The sequence below is a fragment of the Molothrus ater genome, chromosome 2 (assembly GCF_012460135.2).
Source record: "Molothrus ater isolate BHLD 08-10-18 breed brown headed cowbird chromosome 2, BPBGC_Mater_1.1, whole genome shotgun sequence".
Classification (NCBI taxonomy): domain Eukaryota; kingdom Metazoa; phylum Chordata; class Aves; order Passeriformes; family Icteridae; genus Molothrus; species Molothrus ater.
Window position 1 is genome coordinate 81872710 of NC_050479.2, and position 26701 is coordinate 81899410.

Genomic DNA, 26701 nt, shown 5'->3' on the forward strand with positions numbered 1-26701 from the left:
CTTAGCTTTATCAGGTTAAGTATCTTCTTACAGTTGTCTATTTCTTCAACTCTATGAATGAATTAACATACAGCAGTATGGACACCACCAAAGTGAGAAAGAAGCATTATTCAAGCACCAAGCTCCAGTAGCACCTACTCTGCCTTTCCTCATGTACAGGAGTAAAAATCTCCCTACACATGATCTTTTCTCTTGCAGAACAATAGAGTTGCAGGGGGCAATTTTGGGGACAGGTTTTAAGTATAAAGCAGAATGACAGCTTCATTCCAAGGCCATGACATAGAAGACTAAAAAAAAAATAGATTGGGAGCTAAATACATTTCCTTACATTTAGCTTTGTTGCCATAATTTTTTACTGTCTACTTTTACCATTCACTAGCTGCTTTGCAGATGCAAAAGAGTAAGAAATCTGAAATACACAGGCTAAGTACTAAAGAAGGAAAAAAAAGAGAAGTCTTTAAAAGAGGTAATTCCCTCCTTACTTTACTCCCTGCCAATACTTTCTTGGTGAAACACACCTGGCAAATACCTCTGGGCATAATTTAATTTACTTTTCAGTCTCGTGTTTCACTTCATTAAGGGAATTTAAGATTATTTTAAGACAAATGCATACCATGAGTTTGAACTAAAGAAAATTACAATAATAATAATAATGCCCAGCATGATATCCTGAATGCTTAGATACTAAATTCTATTGTTCCACTCCATGAAAAATGACAGACTATATTTTCCATACACTTAAAAGAAAACTATAAAGCATGAGTTACCTAGATATTATTTCACTTCTGTTCTGAAATTCAAGTTCTCTGAATTTCCAAACTTGTGTGTTACCTTTCTTCAGTGGTACCTCTCCATATTCTGAAATATAACCACTGAAATCTAACCACTCTCTTATTTACAGATATTTCTACCTTAAATTTACACCAGCCATGATTCCTACAGTGCATTAATTTTTCACATTCCCTAACTAACTAACTCCATCACAACACTTCAAAATTATTTAGAGCAGATCAATACTCTGTCAAGGCTTGAGATTATTTTTAGTAAGTAACAGATTATCTCCAGGCAAATGGCATTTTAAAAGAGCAGAAAAGTTCTTCATATTCAACTATGGTTTTAAAACAAATTTTCCTTCCTCTTCATGACTAAAAAATTAATTAAAACCCATAGACCACTTAAAATGGATAACCCAGGGCAAGCTAGACAAATAAAACCTTCATACAACTGAACACATGGCAAAAACAGCACTGGAACACTGTACACTGGGACACCCCAAAGGCAATCTGCTGGTTTCCCTCCCCAGGGTTCAACTGCATTCCCAACCTCTCTCTCTCTCTCTCTCTCTCTCCAATCAAGCTTTAGTTTTCACTGCATTTAATCAGAAGAATTATTTACTTTTGACTTACTTCCAGATAACATAGATAGACTGGCAAGGTATGCCAGTCTTTGGCAATTAAATTACCTTTGAACTGTTACCCATTGTGACCTGCCAGAAGAATTTTCCAGATCTCAGTACTATTTTAAAATACTTCTGACACATATGCCCCAAACCAAAACCTTAAACTAAAGGACTATAAAACAATTCTATTCTTGTGGATGCATTTTATCCATTGCTTCTTCTTTACATCAAGTTAAAAAAGACAGGCTCCATACTACTTCCGAAATAGATTCCACTAATGAGAAAGCTATAACTATGTATGCAAATAATTTGAGCTGTTAATTGATGGTTCAGAACACTCTTATAGGATAACTTTTTAATTTTGAATTTTTTGAACACATTTCTTTTGAAAAAGCTAAAAATTAAAGATTATTTTCTTAGGACAGAGAGAAGGGACCTCATTTTAGATGAACAGGCACTCAGACCTGCCTGCAACCAAACCCTTTCTTTTAGTTTTGCAAATACCTTTCAAATATAAGGGGGCAATTTTATATGAGAAATTAATACTGAAACCTACTGGCATTTTGGATCTTACACAACATTCAGAAATACGATTTGGTTAAATTAACTTTACACCGTTTTGCAACACATTAAATTTTAAAAACACACATGTTTTCTGTGTGCCAACAACCCTTAACCAGGACAGGAAAAACCCAGAGGACAAGATTCAAGAGACTAACAATCCTTTATGTGGAGGAGATTATCATTTAATGAATACTTAGTTCCATGTCATCTTCACATTACACAACTAAATATGATGACAGGTGTCATAATATTTCTTTTGAATCACTCCATTGGCAAAATTAAGAAGTTCCTCCTCATGAAAAAAGCAATCATAGTTTCTGTTAATAATACAAAAGGTTCAAATCTATATGACTATAATTCCACAGGCAAGTTTCCAGGAGACTACACTGTACTCTGCTATGGCACAGTGGACTGGGAAGAAAGAGGGCAAGGAAAACCTGAGCTGGCAGTAATGTCACTTCAACTATGTACCCTCCTGTCCAAGGTTCTTTCTGTATGCCTGTGGAACGAAAAGCAGTGCTGCACGAAGGAGTGCTTCATATTGCTGTTCCCACTGTTATGGATTCACTTGTACAAATATTAAAGAAATCACATTTTAAAGATCCTTACTGATCCCCTTGTTCAACGTTTAGCTAGGTGTTGTAACACAAACACATCCCTGGTATTAACTATGAACGCAAATCTACAGAAATTATGATTTACACATATCTGGGCTTAATTCATAAAACTTTGCAATTCACATTATTGAATTTACAGAAAACACACAGAATGGTGAAATCTCCTAAAATTGCTTTAAACAAAAGCAAAAACTTGTCTTCTTCCAACAAAGTCCACTTTCAAGCATGGGTCTGTACTGCCATAGCAATGCAAACAGTTGCATGTATTACGCTGCAAGGCAGTAAGCCATTTTAGGCTAGAAAAGCTTACATTTTTATGCTAACAGCCACAAAGGTCATGCATGGCTGGTATCAGTTGTGGCTCTCTGGGAATCATAACTCTACCATTAGACCAGTTGGCTATGTCAGCCTATGTATTTCATGCATTTTTTCCATTTAAGCCTTCCACCTTCTCAGTTTATCCCCCTGCTCCTTCTCTGTGTAGATCCATTTCCCTCATCTACAGGGCCTGAGACCATCAATGACCTGTGAGCTCACTGTCCGAATTAGATCTCTCCTTCCTGTTCAGTATTTCCACAGGATATCCACATCCTACATGACACACTGGTTCTGGTGTATCATTGGCACAACATGAATAAAATTGGTCATTTCCAGTAAAATTCTGGAAGTTCTCTCTGTGTATAGCCACCAAACTCATCTCAGCTTGTGCCAAATGCATTCCATCTTGCTGCCATGCACTCAGCAACTCCTCACAGCCCATTGCTGCCAACCCATACTCCTCCTTACAGCTTTCCCTTGGGGACGCAGCACACAGCAGTAGAGGCTTCAGGAATGCAGAACTGGAAAGCACAAAAAGTCACCTCTGAAGCAGGAGCCTTCTTGTATTCCTCTTGTCACTCATTTTAGCAGGCAAGCTGTTGCTGCTCTTGTTTCCTCAACCCCATCACTGCTGCCCTATCAGCCAGCACCACAGAGACAGCAGGCCTGTCTGGCAGAGACTGGACACTGAGAGGAACTGATAGCAGCAGATCTGAGCCTCTTGCATGAAGACCAGAAGCAGAAGAAACATCTGGAGAAGCTCTCTAGGTGGTGCCAGGTCAGGGCTCCACAAATGCACAGCTCTCAGCCTTGCGTCATTAATGAAATGCATATTAAGATTCCCGGAGAGAAGCACAGCCATGGGATTTGGGGTGATCAATTTTTGGATCATTTAGGCATCAGCTAGAAGTTGTAACAGAAATGAATAGGGCTCTGCCTCATGCACCACCCCCACAACAAAATAACTGACAGGGATAACTAATTAACATACACAACAACATACTGAATCCTGAGAATTAATTACTTCTGGGTTTGATTCCCTCCCACAGATGCTACTACACTTAAACCCAACCAGGAGGAAAATAACTGCTGAGAAGATTCTTCAGGAACCTCTATGATTAATATTCCACAGTTAAATAATTTTTGGCATTATGCACCCAATTTTGATAATTAGTTTTGGCAGCATAATTATACAAACTCTTAACAGCAATTTTATAAACCACACGCAAAAGTAGAAAGACCAAACCTATACATCATCATTTTTCTATTTCTTCAAGGAAAATAAATGAAAAACATAAAAATTCTATGTCCATAAAGACCTGATAAGGTCAAATGAATGAGGAACTATTGAAAGGAGAAATAAAAGGGACTGCCAGTGGACATTCAATATTATAACTTATAAATCCACCTGGTGATGATAACTGGATCATAATGCACAGCTTTTCAGCCATCTTGTGTTGCCTGTAGAAGAAATGTTTGCACAATAATCTGTTCAGTGGTACAGAAGAATATCAGAAAGAATAATGCCATTTTCTTATTAATTTAAAACAAACAGGTATGACTTTTGCCTTCTAGCAGTGAACAGTTTCACCCTCTCAAATTTTAAATGGTGTTACATATTTAAGCGCTGATGTGAAAGTTGAACAGCACTTTTGCACATTTGGATTGCTGCCTCCGTTTTTTGAAATTTCCGTTTAAAAAGTTTCTCTGTTTTGATTTTCACTGCCAAATTCACACTTCTCAAACAGAATACAGTCAACTTTAGTTCATATTCAACTTTTTTTCTAGCTCCCTTTCTACTTATGTGTGCAAACATCCAGCAACTTCTTGGAAGAGCAAAAAAATTTTTAGTATGACTTGATAATTATATGTTTCTTCTGGAAAAATTAGCTTCATTTGAATAATGTAATTTCTCATTTTCAGACTAAGTAAATTATAATTACACAATGGAATCCAATGAAAATACTTCCCTTGAGAGAAAACATTTTCTGCTGCATAAAGTCCAATAAAAATACAAGAGAGAAAAAAGGTATTTTCTTGTTTCTCCCACTGCCTTCTTACACAAAAAGCCAATTCTGGACCATTATTACATGTTTTATCTATAAATTATCTAGCTTAGTCTTAACTGCATTTCCACTGAGGCCCCAGGAATACCTCAGAAAAAGTATCACAGGACACCATACACCAAAGATGGTGACAATGAAGCTGACTTTCTCACACTTCCTTTCTTGCTAACCATGGTAACATCTTCTCACCACTTATGTTACTGCTTCTCCTCTGCTTCTCTATAGATTTTGAGGTGATTTAACAGATAAAAAATCAGAAGGAATATCTGAAGAAAAAATTTAAATTTTTTCTACCTTATCAGTGAGCTAAACTGGCTCAACAGAAGATGCATCAGATTCAGAAATTACTAATATTATTCACAACAGACATCATTACATCTGTAGTTGTTCCAGTATTTTGGATTGCTAACAGTGTAATTAGTTACTCTTTATGAAAACCAATACTTTTCTTTTTCCATAATTCACATCACTGACTGGGTAACTACATAAACCTTTTGGGCAACCTGGTCTTTAAAACATAGAAAATTATGTACCACTCAATGGAAAAGAAAACCTAATCAGGGAATTTTGAAAGGATGCACATATTAGGTAATATTAGGTAACACTTCTGGAAATGGCATTATGTTCTTCTGTAGAAAACAACAGTACACAAAATTCAGAGAGGACCCATATATTCAGAAAAGCTAAAACTACAGACAACGGCAGGACATGATATCTGAGGTACATCTTCAGACACTGATGCAGAGATACATTGTTTTGTCACAAAAAAGAGATTAAGGCAACCTCATCAGCATAAGGAACATTTTACAGCACAGCTGGGACTCCAGGGTCAGTGTAGGTCAAGATTCCAGAATGAACACCGTGTCTCTGATAAGAACTTTTTGCAAACTTATTAGGAATTTGGTCAAAACAATATTACCATGAAAAAACACTGAAGTTTCTAACACTGAAAAACTCCACACACTAGCATCCAGCTGTGGCAATGCCCAGATCATCCTTCACTTCCAGTGTCATGACTGACTGTAGTATTTTATTTTTTTAATTAAATTCAACCTAAGTATAAATGGCACCAACTCATATTGGAGATATTTAGTCATCAACATTCAAAAGCATGTTTACCAGATATAAAACTGTACAAAGAAGGAAAAAAAAACGTTCACCACAAACAGAAGTGTGTATGACCAACATAAAATTCAAATATATTTATTCTCTCTGGAATAATTGATGTGTTAATACTTTGTATATTACATGAAGTTACTATTACTCAAAAGGAACAAAGGATGAAGTAACCCCTCCACAGCTATCCAGTAACAAATATTGACCTCCTGTGAATTTCTCTAGTTTCGACCATCTTTACTAGAGAAAATTCAGTGAAAAACTGGAACTCAGCACTTGGCAAAGCAGCTGAAAGGCTCTCTTGAGCCACTTCTATCATATGGCTAAGTAATGACTGAAGCAAAGAGAAGCATAGAGCATTCTTTGAAAAATACTTCATTTCCGACTGGGCAGTATTTACGTTCCTGCCCTCCATTAAAACAATACTGGAGCATAGGTAGGCAAATTATATGTAGTCCAGCTCTCTTCACTTACCTGAAGACAGTAAAACTTCCAGGAATTTATAAATCACTATATTAATAAAGCATTACATCACACATAAATAAGAAACAAAAAAAAATAGATATATTTAGCCTTACTTCTCCATGTCTTAAAGGTGTGATAGCTCCTCTTGCTACTGCCATTCGGAACAATGTTTCTGTGGCCTGCATCAACAAACACACAGACAAATTAGTCATTAAAATACAGCTTATGACAGTTTGTTTCAACTTGTCATAACATTTTTTATATTTTCTGCTACCTATTTTTTATATTTTCTGCTAGCACCTATTTTACAATTGAATTGCTCCAGTAATTCCTTTAGAACAACCTGCACAGTTTAGGGAAGGCGAGACATATTGAGGGTTTTGGTCTCAGCCTAAGTAACAGTACATGATCCCTCAGGCAACATCACAGCTGTTCCAGAAGACTCTTTGAGCAGGTCAGAGATGCTCAGCCCCAGATAATTGTCCTCCAGAAGCTATAAAGTACAAGTGGGGTACTGTGGAAAAAACAACCAGATGGTATTTCATGACTCATGAAACTTAATTTCAAAATTGCTGTTTAATAATATACATTTAAACTGACCAATGAGTATGAAAAAATAATATGATGCAGTGCTATTCCTAAAAGCCCCTCTTAACTCTCAGTAATGGTGAGATTATAAAACATGACATTGTCATGTGCAACTGGCAGGGAATACAAATTTGGGGAAATCTCCTATCTTTAATTAGGTTGAATACCTTTCTGTGTTAGTTGCCCCATCCTTTCCTTAATCCAGTGAGACAATTAAAACATACCTCTGATACAGATATAGGTTACTGGCTTAATATAGACTATAATAGGTTCTGTAACACCTATCTTTCTACAAGCTAGTTGGAAAAAAGCATGAAAAAAATCTGCAAGTTACATAAATTAATGGATTGGCATAACAGCATACACATGAACAGATTTGTTTTAAAAACTTGTTTCCATAGCAAACAGTGAAGGTGGTTTCAATTTCAACTGCAAAAAACCATGGTTTTAATATCTGGTTCTAATTAAAAAAATACCCTGACATTTAAGGATCTGTTTTAAGGAGTAGTTAGCAGGCTGTTAGGGAAAAAAAAAACAAACAACAACAACCACATTTAGAAAGTTTATAAATAAAAGCAGTTTGTAGTAGCTGATTATCTTTCCAAACAGTGATTTGGAAAAAAAGCATCTCAGTGTTTCCATGCTCACACGACTTGCTGGGTTCCCACCAACACTACCTTAAGACAGCTGTATCTCAATAAATATGGTATCAAAGACGTCTCTTGAGATTAATTCATCAGTCTTCCAAGAGACAGATTAAGTGAGGTTTACTCCTTCCTACATAATTTTCTGCAGAAAATAACTTAATAAAAGATATTTTAATTACCTTATGTAATCCACACACACCTGTAAATGAATGTGTACACTCCAGAACACTGGGCTGCAAAATCTATTACTTCATTTACACCCACAAGGATGCAGGGCAGTGCTCCACTGTGATTCTGCTTCTCAAACCTTTCTTCTCTGAGAGATGAAGTGAACCTCACACAGCCTTTTGTATTTCACAAAATTGGCTTCTTTCACCAATATTTTAAGGGATGTTTCAACCAAATTGAGCATTCTGTCAATACAGCTAAACTGCTTTTGCTTCTTTTGAAAACCACTGGTGTGTGTGACTTTCTGTTCACATCTACTAGCAAGAGACTCTCTTAGCACACTTGTACTCACCTCGTTAATGCCAGATCTCAAAACCATTCAGAAACAAGGAAAAATCACAGCAATAGCAAATGCAACATCACAGATGCCTCCCAGTAGGCCACCCTTCACTAAGAAGATAAGCCCTACATACACAGCTTCCCACACAAACTGCATGGTGGGGATGAGGCCACCTGTAGCCTTTGACTGGCAATGACAAGGCTGCAGAAAGCACTATTGGGCGTTTCAGTGTGCAAAATCCCAGAGGAGGCTTAAAGAAGTTCATCTTTCAGAACAGTAATCAGCCCAAGCCTACTGTTGGTGTAAGCTTTAAGGTGAAGAAGGTGGACACTGGCAGTAAATAGTTCAGGTCTGCATTCTTTTGACAAAGCAAACTACCTGTGAACATGTGGAGATTCAGTAAGGCAATGTTTTACAAGGTAGAAGAGCATGATGCAACCATTCAGAGTATTTTAACACCTTCACAGTGCTATAACATCACAAAGACTAATGATAAAAGTAATCAGCTAGCAAAATTTTGCCAGTCTTAAAATGTAAATTTATCTGTAACACTTCTGGTTTTTTAAAGCTTCCACACTGTCTTCAGTTTCTATCTTTTCCCTTCCACCCTGCAAATGCAGAAACAAACAGAATCATACTGGACCATGTCTAAGGAAGTGTAGCAGCCCTGGGAAAGGGTCTGGAACACAAGTCTTATGAGAAGCAGCTGAAGGAGCTGGGGGTGTTCAGTCTGGGGAAAAGAAGCTCAGAGGGGACCTTATCCCTCTCTGGAACTGCCTGAAAGAAGTTTGTGACCAGGTGAGGGTCAGTCTCTTCTCCCAGGTAACAAGTGACAGGACAAGAAGAAATGGCCTCAAGTTACACTGGGGAAGAGGTTTAGATTGGATATTAGGAAAAGTTTCTTCCTGGAAAGGGTTGTAAAGCACTTGAACACAGGCTGCCATGAGAAGTGTTTGAGTCACCATCCCTGGAGGTATTTAAAAGCATTTGGGAACGTGGTTTAGTGGTGGACTTGGCAGTGCTGGGTTAATGGATGGACTCTATGACCTTAAAGGCTTTTTGCAACCTTAACAACTCCATGATTCTCTCTGATCCTGCTCAAGTTCCCTTGAACCAGCTTGTCTAGGCCCATTTTCAGCATCTCAAAGATTGGAGGTCTCACGACCTCTCTGATCAACATGTTTCAGCATTTCAAAACAACATTTTAAGTGACAAGCCCACAAAAAAAATGCAATTTACAGATGACCTGCAAATTCCTTCTGCTCTCCAAAGAAACACAACCCAATTCCTCAAATTCTCTCTAAGTGGTGGAAATGCTTTGTGCCAGCCAAGTGGAAGGCTATCCTGCAGTTTCTAACTGTGACAAGCCAAGACACAAGGAAATCCAAAAACACAGAGCATCCTGCTGGCATTTCAGCTGCACATGTTGGATATGAAAGAATAAGCACAAGGGTGGAGAAAGTCAAAATATACATGGACTGTATTTTTTTTTTAATGTTAGAGACAAACTTCATCATACTTAATGCTCCATAAAGGATAGAGAAAAAAAAGCTGCATGAAGAACCACAACAGCAATATAAAAACAACAATATTCTTGCACACCTCATGTATTTTCTAAAATTCTATTTATAATAATATCTTGCTGAGAGTAAAAGAATCCCTACAGGTCACCAAATCTACTTTGACTAAAAATCCAGTTTATTGAACACATCTTGCCTGACATATCCTTAGTATGTAATTTCAAATCTACCAAAGTTACCAGTATAATAACAGTCAATATTCATGCTGCAAAGTATTTGCATACAACTTGTTTTAACACTGACTAAATCTATTAAAGACATTTGAGTTCAAAGGATTTACTTTTAAGTAATGTGTTAAAAGATACAAAGTATATTGAAATGGCAAGTTTATTTCATTGTATTAAATCTGCTAAAAGTACGCAAAGCATAGCTCTGTCACAAATCAAACTAGGCATAACTGCCCATTCAAGAAATTATACTATTCTCAAAGAAACTGCTGACTAGGAATTTAGCTAATTTTTAACTGTTTTTCACTGACTATTACAATATAATCAGATATTTTAAAAAGCTGTAAAAACTTGAGATTTATTTGCATTCAATTCACTGTGAATAAGCCGTCTACTCAGCCATGGGAGTCAGAGGTTCCTAAGAAAGCAAACTGTCAACACATGGTTTTAGTGATCTCAGTGTGAAATAAATGTGTTGCCAAGATGATTGTTACTGAATCCTAAAATTGTTGCTCATTACCAAGAACACGTAGTGCGTTACAATATACTGAGGTGAAATGGCAGCCTGAGGTATGCTACACTCTGCAACGCCGCGCAAGCTCCAAGGTCATCTCCAGACAAAGATGACCAACTGTTCCCACTCCAACAAAGCAGTTGCTTCTGATCAAATTCTTTACAAGTGGGTTAAAAAAAAGAGAAATCACTGGTATGAATCAGAACTAAAGTGGAAGATAGTTGTGCATTATTGATGGAAATGGTAGGAAAAACAGAAATACTGCATTAGATTCCAGATGTCTTGGATTTTCTAGGTATGCTCAAAAATAAAATGGTCTCACATAATACCTCATCAGAATAGTTACTGTTTTACTGAAGTTAAAACTGGAAATGCAAGTAGTGAAGAGATTGATCACACAAGTTAATGAATTTAGAAATGCATGCTTTTTAATCACATGACAAATTTTGGCATTTCTTCTATATGTGCATTAAAAACCCAAAACAAAACAGAAAAAAAAACCCCTATTTGAACTAAAATTTAAATTATGCAAATTGTTTATAAGAATAAAAATGGATGGAATACCACAAAAGACATTTTTTCTCTCTTATTAGGTTTGCTGATCTTGGATACAATAGCTAGCTGACAGCTCTAGCCTGTAAAATTTGTGCTTCTTTGTGAAAAGCAAATTACATGAAAAAAGGATTTTGACAGTCTATCCAAAATCATTAATAACAATCTTTCAACTTGATTATATATGAACTATTGTTATTGCCCTTATTAGCTAACCATCACACAACTTTTGAAAACAAGGAGTGCTAGATAAAAAAGATCTGGTGAGATTTAGAAGCAATAATGACTAGGAAAACACAGAAGAAGTTTTTGAATTTTTTTTCCTGAATTCTGTCCACAAAAAGTCAAATGTAAAGCAACTGTCTGCATTTAAACCTTACTCAAGATGACAGATTTAACTGAGGAGTTTAATTATTGCTACAACTTTTAATGAAATTACCACAGTACCAAAATAAAATGCATTGCCATTCTAAATACTTTAGAGATTTAAAATATTTTATAAATATGTTAAAATACAATACTGAAGCTGAACTGAAGCTTTTAAAAAGACAGATATGCAAATTCCCACTCTCTGAAAAACCATTAAAAGTTCAATTAATTCCATGGTACAGATGTGAATTCCATATACCTCCATCTTTTACTTTGTTGAATGACTCTGAATGTCTCTGCCTTCGTTACTGAACTATTGGACCTTATTTGTACAATTCATAGATCAGCCTATATTTGGCATCAGTGAGACACAAGCTCTTTCCAGTCACCCATTAATAGATCAAATAGTATTCTACCCTTACTTTCAATAAAAGTAACTTAACTGTGAACTCTCTATAGACTAAACAATTTAAACCTCATGATAAAGCATATTTTACAGAGTTTATGAAAGCCTTGTACCGATTTTCCAAAACATCTCTAATTTGTTTCCCAAATTCAGCTTTCAGAATTTGTTGCACCAAACACCCATCTTTGCATCCCATAATACCTGACATCCCTCTCCTCTGGTTACTTACCCAACATTTGTGCAAACAAAGCACACATCTGGCCATGTATCTTATAAGTACTATTGGAAATGTTCTTCTTTCTTAAATAATAAACATGTGTTGCTTCCCTAACTAGAGGTTTGGAGACAGGCAAAACACATCACTAATACAGAATAAATAAATCAGTATTAAAACTAACAAGACTAACAGCAGAGTAACTCTTTTTTTGTCTTGCTTGTTCCTGAGAGCATTTGCAGATTTATCATGTAAACATAGGTCAAATTTGAACACAGTTCAGTGTAACTTCTATTCCATTTACAAATTCTGTTTGCTCATTGACCTGAATGTGCACTTTCAGAGTTAATAAACTACCTTATGAACCAATTTATCTCTACCCTCTACCTAACTAACTAAACTATCCTGATCTTCCTCCCTGCTGCAGTCTGCTCAGGAACCTCAGCCTGTCCTTAAAGAGCTTCATCATTTAAAACTGCAGAACACATGCTCAACAAATGAACAAATTGTATGTATTTATCTTAATCTGAAGCTAGTAGTTTGCAGTTGTGGTATTTGTAACATTTGCCAAGATCATGATAATTGCTTTTTTTCTCCTGACTTCTCTTCTACCTGTTTCTCTCCCTTTCCTTCCTCCCAGCCCCCTCACAAAAAATGCTTGGTATTTACATTGGGATTCCTGGTCCCAGCCTGTAACTGACTTTCACCTTTTTCTAGTTTTCTCTGCACAAAGGATTGAAAGGGCTCAACATTGCAATTAATGAAGTATCAGGAAGCCAGAAAAAAAAATCCAGCAGTATAATGCTCATGAACTGAATTACCCACAAACCAGGCCAGCAGCCAGCATGGGAAACTGCAGAAATAGGCCATTTAATCTCCCCTGCCTTGACAGAAATGCCAGAGAAAGAAGGTCCAAGCAGCCTGCCCCACCATCATCATAGAACAGAGGTTTCTGCATCTGAGAAATGATCCAGTGAAGCCAACTAAAACCTTCCTTTTTTCCAATCACACAGCAGAAGGACAGCAAACAGCTGCAAGCCAGGCTGCAGAAAGCACATGACAACTGTCAAAGCTGGTTTTGATTAGTAATGCTGCCAGAGCAGAAAAGACAGTGGCTGATACACCAGTCTGGCCAGACCAGCAATATACAAGCACATTTGCTTGTACAGTCACTGATCACCCCTGGATTTAGGGGCAGCACAATCTTCAGATTTTCAGCTCCAAAATATTGAGAAGGAGCACTCATCATGCACCATCTCCCTCTATCCCATTTGAAACTGATCCATGGAGAACTTTGCTGCTGCCTGGCCAAAGGCTGCTGAAGGAACAACATGCAGAAACAGCAGGTCTGACAAGGCTTGATGTAGTCACCAAGTTTTCAGGATAAAACAGCGACACTGCCCTGAATCCAGAGCTGCAATGAACTCCAACACTGTACAGAATTATTGAATGGTTTGGGTTGGACAGGACCTCTAAAGACCATCTAGTCCAACTCTCCTGCCATGGGCAGGGACCCCCTCCACTGGACCAGGTTGCTCAAAGCCCCATTCAATCTGGTCTTAAACACTTCCATGGAATGGGGTAGCCACATCTTGGGACAAACTGTTCCAGTGCCTCATCACCCTCACAGAAAAGAATTTCTTTCTTGCATATCATCTAAACCTGCCCTCTTTCAGTTTAAAACCATTGAACCCCATCCCATCACCACAGACACTTCTAAATTGTTTGTCCCCATCTTTTTCTTAAGTCCACTTCAAGTACTGAAAGGGTGCAGTGAGGTCTCCCTGGAATCTTCTCCAGGCTCAACAACCACAACTCTCCAAGTCTGCCTTCATAAGAGAGGTGCTCCAGCCCTCTCATCATCTTTGTAGACAGGTCCAAGTCCTTTTTATGTTGGGGACCCCACAGCTGGACACAGCACTCCAGGTAGTGTCTCATGAGAGCCGAGCAGAGGGCAGAATTCCCTCCCTCACCCTGCTGCCCCCATTGCTTTGGATGCAGCCCAGGATGATGCCAGCTATCTGGGCTGTGAGTGCACATTCCCAGGTCATGTTGAGCTTCTCATCCACCAACAGCCCCAAGTTCTTCTCTCCAGGGCTGCTCTCAATCCATTCTCTGCTCAACCTGTATTTGTGCTTGGACTTGCCCCAACCCAAGTACAGCATCTTACATTTGGCCTTGTTGATCATCCTACACTTATTTCTACATCTTTGCCTGTCCATCCATTTTGATTCTTTGCTGCAAGTTAGTAGCACCACACCCTCCTCATCTTAAAAGCACTGGTGAAAGAAACATAACAGAAGAGAAGACAGAGTGTGTGACATTGCAACAGCCACCAGGATGTTCCTGTAGAATTCATTCCCAAGCTATTTTAAGTAAGTGAATCCAAATTCTTCTCCCACACAAGTTAAAGGTGAGGTGAGCTTTCATGGTCCACCTGTAGTTCCTTAGTGTGTTATTGGGACAACAGAGAGCAAAATCAAAAGTTCCTTGATTTCTCGTCTTCATTCTAACCCCTGAAAAATGGCAGATATGTAAACACCAGCAAGCTATTCCAGCCTTGGATCTTGTAACAGACATTCACTATGACCAGGAAATTAATGAGAGCTGCATATTTAGACAGCTTTATTTCATATTATCCAAGCACATGTTCTGGAATTCCAGACTAATTTAAACAGTCATTTACAATTCCTTTATCTGCCTTCATTGACCAGAATTTCTTGTTAGCATGAACTCTGAGTGGGTTCAATTCAGTACTTCAGTACATTCCCTACAAGTTTTACAAGATTTACATTTAATGTGTTTCACAACCAGTGCCCTTTTTCTTTAGGGGATTACCTCACCTTTTACATTTCCCACTGGTAGCAATTTTAAGTAGTAGTTCTCTGTATTTGCAAATGGAACAGAAATTTCTTTGTCTCATTTGGTTTGTTTCCATGTATTGTGATTTACTCACAGTGTTGTGTGCTAAACTAATATGAATACAATCCAAAAAACATTTTAAAATTAGTGATTTATCACGACCATGGTGTAAACAGTACAATAGATTACATCAACTTTGCATGGGACACTTAACTCACTTCCCAGCCGAAGTTTAAACACTTCGTTGTTTAAACACATATATGTCACACAATCTTTCAGAACTAATTAGAAACAGAGCACACAGGTTAACACTACTTCATCTTTGAGGCAGCTTATAAAAAAGTTTTACTGATGGTAGAGAAAAGCTAAATTGCTTTTGAGGAAGAATATGTCTGTTCTGGTGATGACCTAATAAAAAACTGTGATTTATCATATGCTCTTATCTATAAAACACTTAACTAAATCAGATACTGATTGTGATTGAAACCACTTAATATAAAATAACCAGCAAGAAAATTCAAAAAGCCGTATACTATCTAGGGAATGGTAATTAACTACCATTAGTTAATTAGTGCTATCAATTAACTACCATTAGTAACGTGGTGCTCTGAATCATTTTTAATTCAACTTTTTTTCTTTTTAAGAGAGCTAAAAATTTTAGGAGAGCTAATTGCTTAGAACAGTATTTTGCAAACTGGCGAAAACACTGGTCAAATGCTTCCCGTTCCCAAGAAAGTTGTTCTTATTTTGGCCATGAGTAACTAATAGAAACCCTCACTTATGGGCTGCACAACACTCAAGAGTTTGCAAGTGAAGCCATTTCAGACAAACTAAATGAGCAAGAATTCTTATTCCCAAGCATTTTTCCTCAAAATTGACAGGAAAACAGTCCCTCCAGCATCTAAGAATCCAGCATCCTCTCTGCCAAGCAGTGCAAAGCCCATAGCAAAGCATGCATGCATGCTGTTTTCTCTTTTTAAGAAAAGCAGGAAACTTTTATCACAAGACTAATCTCAGGAGGAAGCCACACTTCTCCTTCACATACACCATCAGAAGAGCCATGTCTACTTTCAACATTGAGGCTGTTGACAGAAGCCATGGTGCAGCTGTACTCCACAAGCCCTGCTGCATTACGCACATGTACAACAGCAAAAAGTAGTAAAATCTGTCAAATCTGCTCAAACAAAAGGCATGAGAACTCACTATCTCTAATTTTGTAGCTAAAGAATTCTAAACATACAAATCTTTAGGATTTACCCATAAGTCTAAAACACTTCCCTTCTGTTTCTCTGTCATCCCAGATCGATACTCCTCCTTCTAGCTCTTGACTGTTTTCCACAAAGGGAAGGTAGCTGCCCTGACCCTGCAGTGGATGAATTACTGCATCCAGCCCAGCCGCATGACCAGAGAACAAGCAGTAAATGTCAATGCAGAAGAAAGCACCTCTAGCAAGCTGAACTAGTAAAATGCCCTTAAAAATCAAGGCATGAGCCAGACTCGGACCCAAGCCACCTGAAATGAAGTTGGCTACAACCTCCATATCCTGACACACATTAGATCCAGAGAGGCTTTCAGTCAGAACTACTCAAGAACACTGCAGGCACCAAAATTACTGTAGTGAATTGACTTCAATACTATGGAATATTCTTGCCTGGTGTATAATAATTTGGTAATTGCTGCCAACTAATTTTGTCAACCTAACAATAATGGTTTTGTATAGAGAAAAAAGTGTAGCCTAATCTAACTCAAGAAATATGGGACTTGATTTCTATTTTAATGTGTGAGTTGTCTCAGGGGATATATGACTTTCATCAAAATTCAGATGGTTGCTATAAGACAGTGCTAAAAGAAGGAAATGAAGCTACATGGCAATCAGTGCCAGGTCTGTAAAACCCCTCTCCTCTTTCTCTAAAACCTGGGAGGCAAAACTCAAGGAAACACAACAAGATTACCGGTAAAACAAGTAGAGTGCAGAAAGGAGGGCCAGATTCTAGCTTTTGTTTTTCTTATCTGACATCAGGCAGGACAATTGAAACACAGAGGATTCTTCTGTAAGCAAGTAGCGTGGTCTTCTTTCCCAAGGGTGGGAGACCCTCAATTAAGAGATCCTAAAAATCTGCTCCTGATGGTACTACCAATTCCTCATCCAAAAGAGGAGTAATACTTTTCATTTACCTCCCAAAAGTCATAAAGAATATTCACTTAGTTATTTCCATACACTGCCTTGAGAACATACAGAACAATTACAATTTCAATGTGGTAAAAAATGTAACCAAAGAAATTTGGAGGTAGTCAAGGACAAACGCCTCAGCTTTCTAACACTGAATCACACCAAGTTACTGAATACTTTTTGAACACAATCCAAATAAATAATTCTATGATTCTACTTCTCATGCAAAACATGGTTACTATATTTATCACTCAGAGTTCACTCATGAGAATAAATTTTAAGAGATTGTGAAGTATTTACAGACTGCAGGTAAGGAGAGTAAGAGAAAAGCCCCTGGAGGAACCAGTATCTTATGGAATTTTTAGTTAGAGTTATGAAACTGAGCAGCTGCTAATGTGCAAGACATCTATAATCTCTTATTGGGAATGAGCAATGTTCCCAAGGAAAAGACAGTGACTGCACAGTTAAAGGCCACTGATTCAGATCACAGGAGGCACTATTAGTACATCTACTGCTAGATTTACTAAATCAGAAATTGCAGCAGGGCCCTAAGCTAGTCCAAGTGATGTAAGGCTGTATCATGATGTTGGGAAGGTAATGAGGAGATGGCTTAAAGTTCAATTCAAATATAGCTCAAAGTCTTGCTTCCAGCCTCAGGGACAGATGAACAGAATCTCTTCACCAGACCAGTTTATTCACACTACATTTACCTATTCTCTTTATTTAAAACATGCAATGAACTCAACAAAATTATAGAGAGTTTAAGATTTACAGCACTTTAACCAAGTTCAAAACAACAAGAAAGAAGATCTTTGACAGGGAACAAAATGTACCGTTATTCCTGGCAAGGTTTAATGGTACCAAATACATGTAGTGGGTCTGTTCCACAAACTGCACTGGATTGCACAGACAGGTTTATTTAACCACTCTGTACATTAGCACAGCCAAATAATAGCTCATACTTCTTAAGGAAAAAGTACATAAATTACAACAAGTAGACCATTACAGAACAAGGAATTGTCTAAGGAATATAGCAACACTGAAAACAATTTAGAAACCACAGCAGACAATCAAGTGAGCCTAAAACACACAGTGCGCCCCATCAAATGAGCAAATTAATCCTGATAAGTGCAAAAATGTCAAACAAGAACATAAATCAGAATATTTCAGTTGGACTCACTCTTCAGAAAGTTTTCAAAATATGGCTGAAAAAAGGATGCCTCTGTTTTGCAGAGTAGCTAGCACCATGATAGGTTTAAGTACCATATGTCAGGTCAGGTCTTCACTACAAGTTTTTCCCTCTCATCTATCAGATGTTTAAGGTCTCACCTCTTCACTGACAGAATATACAGAGAAAAAAAGAAATGGTGCTAAAATGGATGGGCTTCATTGGCCCTTAAAGAACTTGCATAATCAAAACACCAGAAAGACTGTCAGCATGAACTGTCAACAGTAAGATGTTCCTCCAAGACATCTCTGTTCCATGCTTAATGCTCACACAAGTATCTATACAGAAACACTTTCCAATAGCAGTCAACTCCTTTGCTCAGTAGAGAGAAGGATCAATTACCACTTTACAAAAGCCTACAAATAAAACAGCTTCAACTAGAGCAGTGAGGGTGGATTTGTTTTTTCAAATACATGTCTTACCAAAGCAATTAGCCAACGCTCATCTTTCTTAAGTCTGGATGTAAATGCACAGTAGCTGTTCAAAAATAAATTACCAAAGAGAAGTGTCCAAAAAAGGCTAATGTGAAAGGTTTGTCATCAAGCTGGAAGAGGGCTGTCATCAAACTAGCCAGTAAATCATAATGACTAGCACAGGCTACAAGGAAATAATATTCCAAAAATTGATCCATAGCCTTCATAACTAGTAAAGACTCTCTGTGGAAGGAGTCAGAATAATTTAAAATAAAACATAAAAAGGCACATCATTTTTTAGGAGGGAAGTATGTGTGCATGTGTATGTAGAAAGGGCTAAAGGGCCATTCTCAATCCTTTCCTATAAACCAAGGTCTCATTTCCAGAATATACTACAGATACAGTTGCAGAGCAACACATGGTCATAAACAGCCAGACCCCATTACAGCTTCCAAAATGCAAGTGCCACAGAAACATGGAGAAGTGACTTGGGATTAGGCTTCAGAAATTGCTGGAGTCTCCGTGGCTGGCACCCACAGAGCCAGAAAGGCAGAATGAATGGATCCCTCAGTGGTTTATAGTAATTAGGCACATTTCTGAAACTGGTGCTGTGATTGCCTCGTCTGCACTAATTGAGCACAATGCAAAGCAGTGCTCTGAAATGCCAAATGGCACATTTAACAACCTTATAAAGGAGCCAGGAGTACAGATTCCCTCCTTTTTCCTTAATATAAAAAAAAAAGCACTGGCCTAACTTGTTGCTGCACAATACAGAGAGCTGGAAAGTGCCCAAAATTGCTCTGTAAGTGTTGTTTTATTAGCTTGAGACTGTTAATAAATATATCATAAATGAACTTATACTTACTTGGGTGAACATAAAGAAAGAATTGTATCGCTGTTCTTACAATGTTTGCAACTTACTCTAGTTCTTCACTTTTTTTTTATCCTAGTTACACTGTTTCTATACTAGTCTACCTTAGCAACTGACATTTATTTGGGCCATAAATTACCCTAATGCATTTTAGTGCTCTTTCATAAATTTTACTAACACAACACTTACAGAACATAGACTTGTATTAATTAAACCCATGCCTACACAAATCAAACGTTTCCTTTTAACATTTTTACTTACTGCTAATTCTGGAAAACATACAAAAGGACAAAGGCTTTCTCTTCTCTTTCACCAGGTGTGAATATACATATACATAAATGTACATATAAAATGTGGGAGTTTGAATGTGTACCAGTGTGTCACAGCTGATAGCTGACAATCTCTGAGAAGAAAAAGACTATCTTCCAAGAACTTGGCATACTGAGCTACAAATTTGATCCTTTCATTAAGACAAATTTAATTAACTTAGCAATTTCCACTTTTGACTTTACTACTCCAAGACTCCCATTACTTGTCAGAAACAGCTTTAGCAATTTCAAACACTAACTCTTAAAAGTCTTTTAAGGTTAACACTTCAGTCCAGTAATAGAAGTTTAAGAAATTTGAAAAAAGGCTTGTTTCCTATAGGAACAAAAAAGGTTTGAGGTACATATTGATAAGACAGAACTGTAAATACTAAGGTAATTTTGGTTTTGTAATGCTTTTATGCCCAAGTTTAGTTTTAAAATGGAAAAAAAAAGCTTGTTATGCAATATCTGAATATGAATATTCAATAAATATTCTGAATAACTATAGCAGCAGAGCACACTACAGTACAGGAAGACACATGACATATATAAGACAATGCATGTAATATGCACTTAAGATGTCACTTAGCCACATTTGTGGCAAATATTTGCCAATATTTGAAAATGTGATGTATTTTGTACAGAAAGTACATCATACTAAATCAAAAGCAGAACAACCTGAGGTGCTGCACACCCTATCCTGGGCTCCTGCTTCCCTCAGGCAAAGCCCCTGGGCTCCCGACACGTGGAACTTGAGGTGAGCAGCAAAACAATGCCACCACTGACATACCCAAGACCTCACAGAACATTACAGCCACAAAGCACTCAGACAGACTGCCCTGTGTAAGGCAGCATCTGCTCTACTGGAAGCAGAGCATGAAGCCCCAGGTTTCGTGTTTAGCCTGCTCTGGTCACTCACTCACTACAAGAGTAAGGGCAGGTCTGTGTGCTCCCAGCTGCACACACACACCCCCCAATCCCACCCCAGACAGCAGGAAGCATTGCTCCCAGGCACACATAAACTCTGCACAGGCATTTAATCCGACATGACATATTTGTGAACAATTTAAGCTAACACAGCAGCACTTACGCCACAGTAAAGCCTTAGAGATACGATAAATAATTTACAAGACCAGTGCAGTCACCACCAGTGTTTGTTTTCTCAGTGGTCTTTATTAAACCAAATCACTGGGATTAAAGCTACTACAACAAAAACTGGAGTCAGACATGAGTGGGTTGACAATTCTTCTGTTTGTTCAAGCCTCCTTACTGAGAAGACTCAAGTTAAATATGACCAGAAATAAATTTGTCACAATACAATTTTAATTCTCAAATATCTGGAACCAATTAACTTTGGGAAAGTCTCAAATGGGCCACCCAGTGACATACACAAAATCATTTGTGTCTGCTGTCTTGTTTGTGATAATTTTTTTTATTGCTACCTCAGTTTCAGATGTCAGAGTAATGACTTCCACATTCCGATAAAAATGTGAATTGAATCCATATGGAAAAGATGCTCAAGCCCATCAAAATCACAAGAGCTCCCTTATTTCTAAGTTTTTCTACAAAAAAATTTATAAAGCCTAACATTTTGACCATTCTCAATCAAAACCAGGAAATTTTTAATATTCTCAAAGAATCAGATACGTCTTTCATAACATAACTGTTACTTAAGGGAAAGGTTAATGTAATCTATTTTACTTAAAAGTCTCCAGCTAAAATTAGCATGTAACTCTTCAAAAGATATAGCAGCCCTAATTGCCAAATGATTCCATTTCCTGTTAAAATTATTTAGGAAATACATATTATTATGATTATTTAATGTTCCACACATTCAGATATTTACATCAAAGATTCCATATACAGCATATTTATCTTCCCACTGAAAAATAACCTGAGGAAATTGCCAAGACTCAAAAGAAGACTGTAAAAGAAGCTATCTCCTCCTTCTTGAGTCACAAAGTAAACGTCTTTTCCATTCTTCAAGCTTGAAAAAAGAAATACCTCACCACTCCTCTAGAAGTTTGTTTTTCCTAGCTAACAGAGAATGAACAGTTACAGGCAGAACTCATATACACAGCTCTCTAAAACCATCCAGCATTTCTTTGTATTTCTTTTTGAAAAATATCGCTTCTGCCCATATTTTTTATGACAATTAAAGAGTGTAAGTGCTTTTAAAGTGGCGAGGAGGGAAGGGGAAGAGAGCTGCATTATCTGACAAGGTCAAGCAAAACTATGGAATCAGCATTACAGAAGTCGTCCTAATCACACAGCTAAAAGCTCTCCCCTGTCCATCCATTGGAATAGAGACTCCCACATTTGTCAGGGACACAAGCTCAGCTGAAAAGAGCTCTCTCCCCATCTGTATACACTAACAGAGCATTTAGTAAGATACATCTACCCAAGCACACAGCATGTCTGAGTAACCAGGTGCTAACAACACACACTGTTTGTCCAGGGATTCCACCACAAACACTCTGAAGTGCCAAATGCCATGGGCCTTCTCTGCATTTTCTTTAGCACCTGTTTTGCATGGGTTTTTTTACCTAAGGTAAAGAAGAATTAAGAATTAGGCCAAAAAAGAAAATCCTGCTTATGTATGCTCAATTAATTATTCCATGGACAGCTAGGAGAATGAAAAATAAATACACAGTTAAGAGCCTAAACACCAAGAGGCAATGGGAAGGGGAGGGATGTGCTTCAGCAAGCTCTGCATAGGACTCCTAGAAGTCCAGTAGGTCACCCCACTAACTGTGGAAATCATTCCCCAGCTTTACACAAATGGCAAAATGCCTTACTGCTGTTGGAACTGAACTGGCCTGAGGAGGTGCAAGACCTGCCTTGCCAGATGTAGGTGTACAAAGCCTTTGAATTCCCACTCCACAGGCCAAAGGAGAAATAGCTCCATTAGATCCCACAGTACAGGTCCACAAAGAAGAGATCCACAGCACAGCTAGCACAATTCCTGGTTTTGAAAAACCACCAGCAACAAGTGCCTGAAAAATACCTTTTCCCGCCATACAGTGAAGGAAATTCCAGGGCACAGCTGCCAAAACAACATATAGGATTGCCACATGTGATTGCCCTAATGAATTATTTTTCCCACAATTTCTCCTGCAGCCCACAAGAAAGCTTTTGGCTTCCTAATTGTCTCGTGTAGCTTCGCATCTGTGTGCATCAGTTTGTTTTGAACTGCTAACAGTTTTCTTTGGCATCCCTCCATTCCCGTATTACAAGTAAATAATTCATCACCATTCCCCCTCTCCATACAAACACAATTTTACATTTCTTGTCTCCTACTCATTCTCCCCCAGGCTAAGTTAACTGAACTTAGCTCCTCCACTTACACATGTTCTTCAACACCTTTGCATCTTTATTTTTCCACGAGGTACTTTCTCTACTTCTATTACACTTTAAAGAGGACCAGAACTGCAGACAGCAGTAAACCTGTCAGCACACCCATGATTTACATAGTGGCATGATAATGACTTTTCAGTTTTATCCTCTACTCCTTTCCCAGTCATCCAAAATATTAAATGGAAGGGAGTAGGGAAAATGGGGGTGTTTAATAGCTACAAAATGTGGAACTGACATTTTCCTCATATTTTTGACTTCCTGTCTGACTGAAGAATCATATTCCATATATGGAATACACATATATACATATATATATATAAAAGAAGAGTTTTCTCCCCATATGCACCGCATTACTGCCACTTCATCAGTGGCACAGTGTTACAAGGCTTTAGAACCAGCTCTCATTTTTACAATCTTGGACAAACTATAAATAGCAAAAACTTATCTTCTCAGTTTCCTCTTTCCCAGAGTGCTTATGACAATGACAATAGGTGCTCTTCCCCATTACCTAATGTTTGGCCCTGTTTGCATGATCCTCACTTTTGCAGTGCCAATCTGAAATTCTGTGGCTGAATTTAAAGAACTAAAAATGGAGTTGGTGAACCTGGATGCCTGAAAATTATCAATATAAAGAAATTTTAAAAACACAAAATTCTGTTCTAAGTTCATCTTCTTCTAAGTTCATCATAAAAATATATTCATCATAAAAATATACACAATTTCTCTGTATTTGTTTTCTACCTGTACAACAGGAATATTTTATCAATTCTTTAACCAAGCAATCTTGGCATTCTCTTACCAAGGGGTTAATTACTCTCCTTTTTCTGACCAACCTTTTTTTCCAGTTTTCTTCTGATAATACATCTTACGAGTCTTTAAACTTTCTAGATTGCTTTATGAAAAGAAAATCTATCCATACTAAAAATTCCTAAATTCTGTTATTTTAACTAAAAGCCCCACATTTTTGAGACAAGCATATAAAGTGTACTTTTCCCTTAATCTTAGCTTCCATTTTCTTCTTTAACCCTTACATAATACATTGGAAAGTTCTTAGGAATCTGGTTCTGCTTGTTTTTGTTTTTCTGTCACTTATGCCACTGCTTGCCAATCCAGCATCAAAAGGAGTCAACAACCAACCTTGGTCAGTGACAACTTGCACAGAACAACAGCTCACCTTCACTCCTTGTAGCCTTACCTCTTACAGCATTGTCTGTAATCTCGGAATATATTTACACCAGGTTGCATCTGGTTGTAAGCAATTAAGTTGCTATTTAAGACTTGAACATTGATCTCAAGGATGATCATGTGTCATGATCTAAACATTCATCAATCTAATTTCAATAGCCAGGCTAAAAATGCTTCATGAGAAAAGAAAATGGCACAGAAACTGTCAGAGTTAACGTGTTTTAGTGAGATGAACTTCCTCTCATTATTTTATTAATCTAATACATATTGGGTGATTATTTAAAAATAATTCATATTGGGTGAATATTTAAAAATATTCCAGGAGCTCCTGATCACATTTTTTTGTGCCCTCAAAATTCAGTATTACCACTATTACTAAACCTGCCAAGTATTTTTCCTCCAAATCATCTGTTCAAGAGAACTGTAAACATAAAAGTTTAATGACTTTTATAGGTAATGCAAATATACTCTGCAAACTTGCTTTCATTAACAAAAAGAGACCTCTAATTAGGGAGACATCATGTTTTATCTGACTTCTCTTATTTGAGCAACAAGTAAGCAATCAGTGAAGTAACAGATTAATTAATTCTCTGCATTTGAAATTACAAGTCCAAATCAAAAGTAATTATTTGAACAGTGCTATAACATAAATAGTAAGCAACTCAGTACAAGACAAAAGTGACCACAGACCAGTGGAGAATTATTACATTTGCAAATACTTCAGTACAGTGCATTGAAGTCCGTGCAGAAGACTTGGCAGGTTGAAAAAGTGAAAAGAATCACATCTGTACTACAGCCAAAAAAATATATACTTGGTCTTATGACTTAATTTGGAAATGCCCATAGTGTGAGACCCAGATGTACAATGAGCTCAGCTGGTCAGAACACACCCCTAATTTAGTAACATCAGGGCTGTGGGTTCAATCCCTGTATGAGCCATTCACTGAAGGTTGGACTCATCCTTGTGGTTCTCCTCCAACTGAGAGTATTCTGTTGATTAATCTGTTGATTTTGCACACAAGATGACCCATGAACTGAAAAAATATGTTAAAAATACAAGCGTGAACATCAACTACAGGTTTTGTTTCTTAGGATATTGCAAAACACCAACTAATTTTCTTCATTTTAGTGCCTAACAGTTTGTTTGATCTTATGCTTTCAGTAAGTCTCAAGTAATCCACCACCTACTTTTGCTGAAGGTCATAATGCTCATTGACAGACTGTTTATGCTGGCCCTTCCTCTTAACCTAGTGGTAAAATTCCTGTAGCTGAGTCTTCTAGTACTGCTTACACCAGCTTTTTTATTTTCAATTCACTGCACAGGTTTAAGGTTTTCCATACCCCTGACCAGTGACTGCAGCTTCCTTCCACCCTCACTCGCATGAGTGAATACTATTTAACACAAATCAATTTGACTTCAGTTTGAACTACTGCTCAAAGTACAGATTGCAGTAACTCCATTCAGTAAAGTTCCAAATATAATCCTTCCAGCTTGACACACATTCTGTGAGTCTCTACATGCACAATACGCAGGCTACTTTGCAGAGAAGCCAGAATTCTGAGAGAAAAATTACATATTTTTGTTCATTAGCAAAGCTTTCCTAACAAATCAGTGAGAGGCCTTACTCTAAAATATGTCAAAGCAGAAATGTCTTCAACTTCTGGTTCACTCAGATTCATAAATGCCATACAAGCAATAAATCAGGAAATCCAGTAGAAAACCTATACAGACTTTCTTTTGGGGAGAGGAGCGAGGGATCCAAGAGCTTCATTATTTATGACCATGGCAAAGACCAGCAAGCTTATTTGTATCAGTGAATTCCCAATACATCTTGCTTTGCCTAAGGCCACTGACTTACTGTGATTTGCAAGCATTAGCAAACAACGCTCATATTCAAGTTCAGTGTATCCACTTCAATACCAAATGGTTGATATTGTGTGCCAGAGTCCTGGCTCAGGACTCAAGGGGCCAGTTTGAACAGCTTAACGTGCTCAGGAACATGGTTCAGCTCCCAGCAGTATTAATTAGGCCAGGCATAAGTAAGAGACATGATGAACATCAGGGTTTAAATGTAAAGTAAAAGGGTTATTCAAAAAAATAATTTCTTGCACAGCAGAGAATTGCAGTGTGTTAAAAGAACTGTTGTGACCAAAACCAACCTTATATTTTTACATAGGACAATGACCATAATTTGTAAAGTTCATCCCAGTTAATAA

General features: G+C 37.5%; 1 protein-coding gene across 1 annotated transcript in view; it reads right to left on the reverse strand.

Annotated features, from left to right (window-relative positions):
• TMEM135 (transmembrane protein 135) overlaps positions 1-26701 on the reverse strand; it is a 156625-nt gene that overhangs the window by 81596 nt on the left and 48328 nt on the right. The window contains exon 5 of the mRNA XM_036388077.2: positions 6659-6724. Within this exon, the coding sequence (XP_036243970.1) occupies positions 6659-6724 (66 nt within the window). The remainder of the gene's footprint in view (positions 1-6658; positions 6725-26701) is intronic.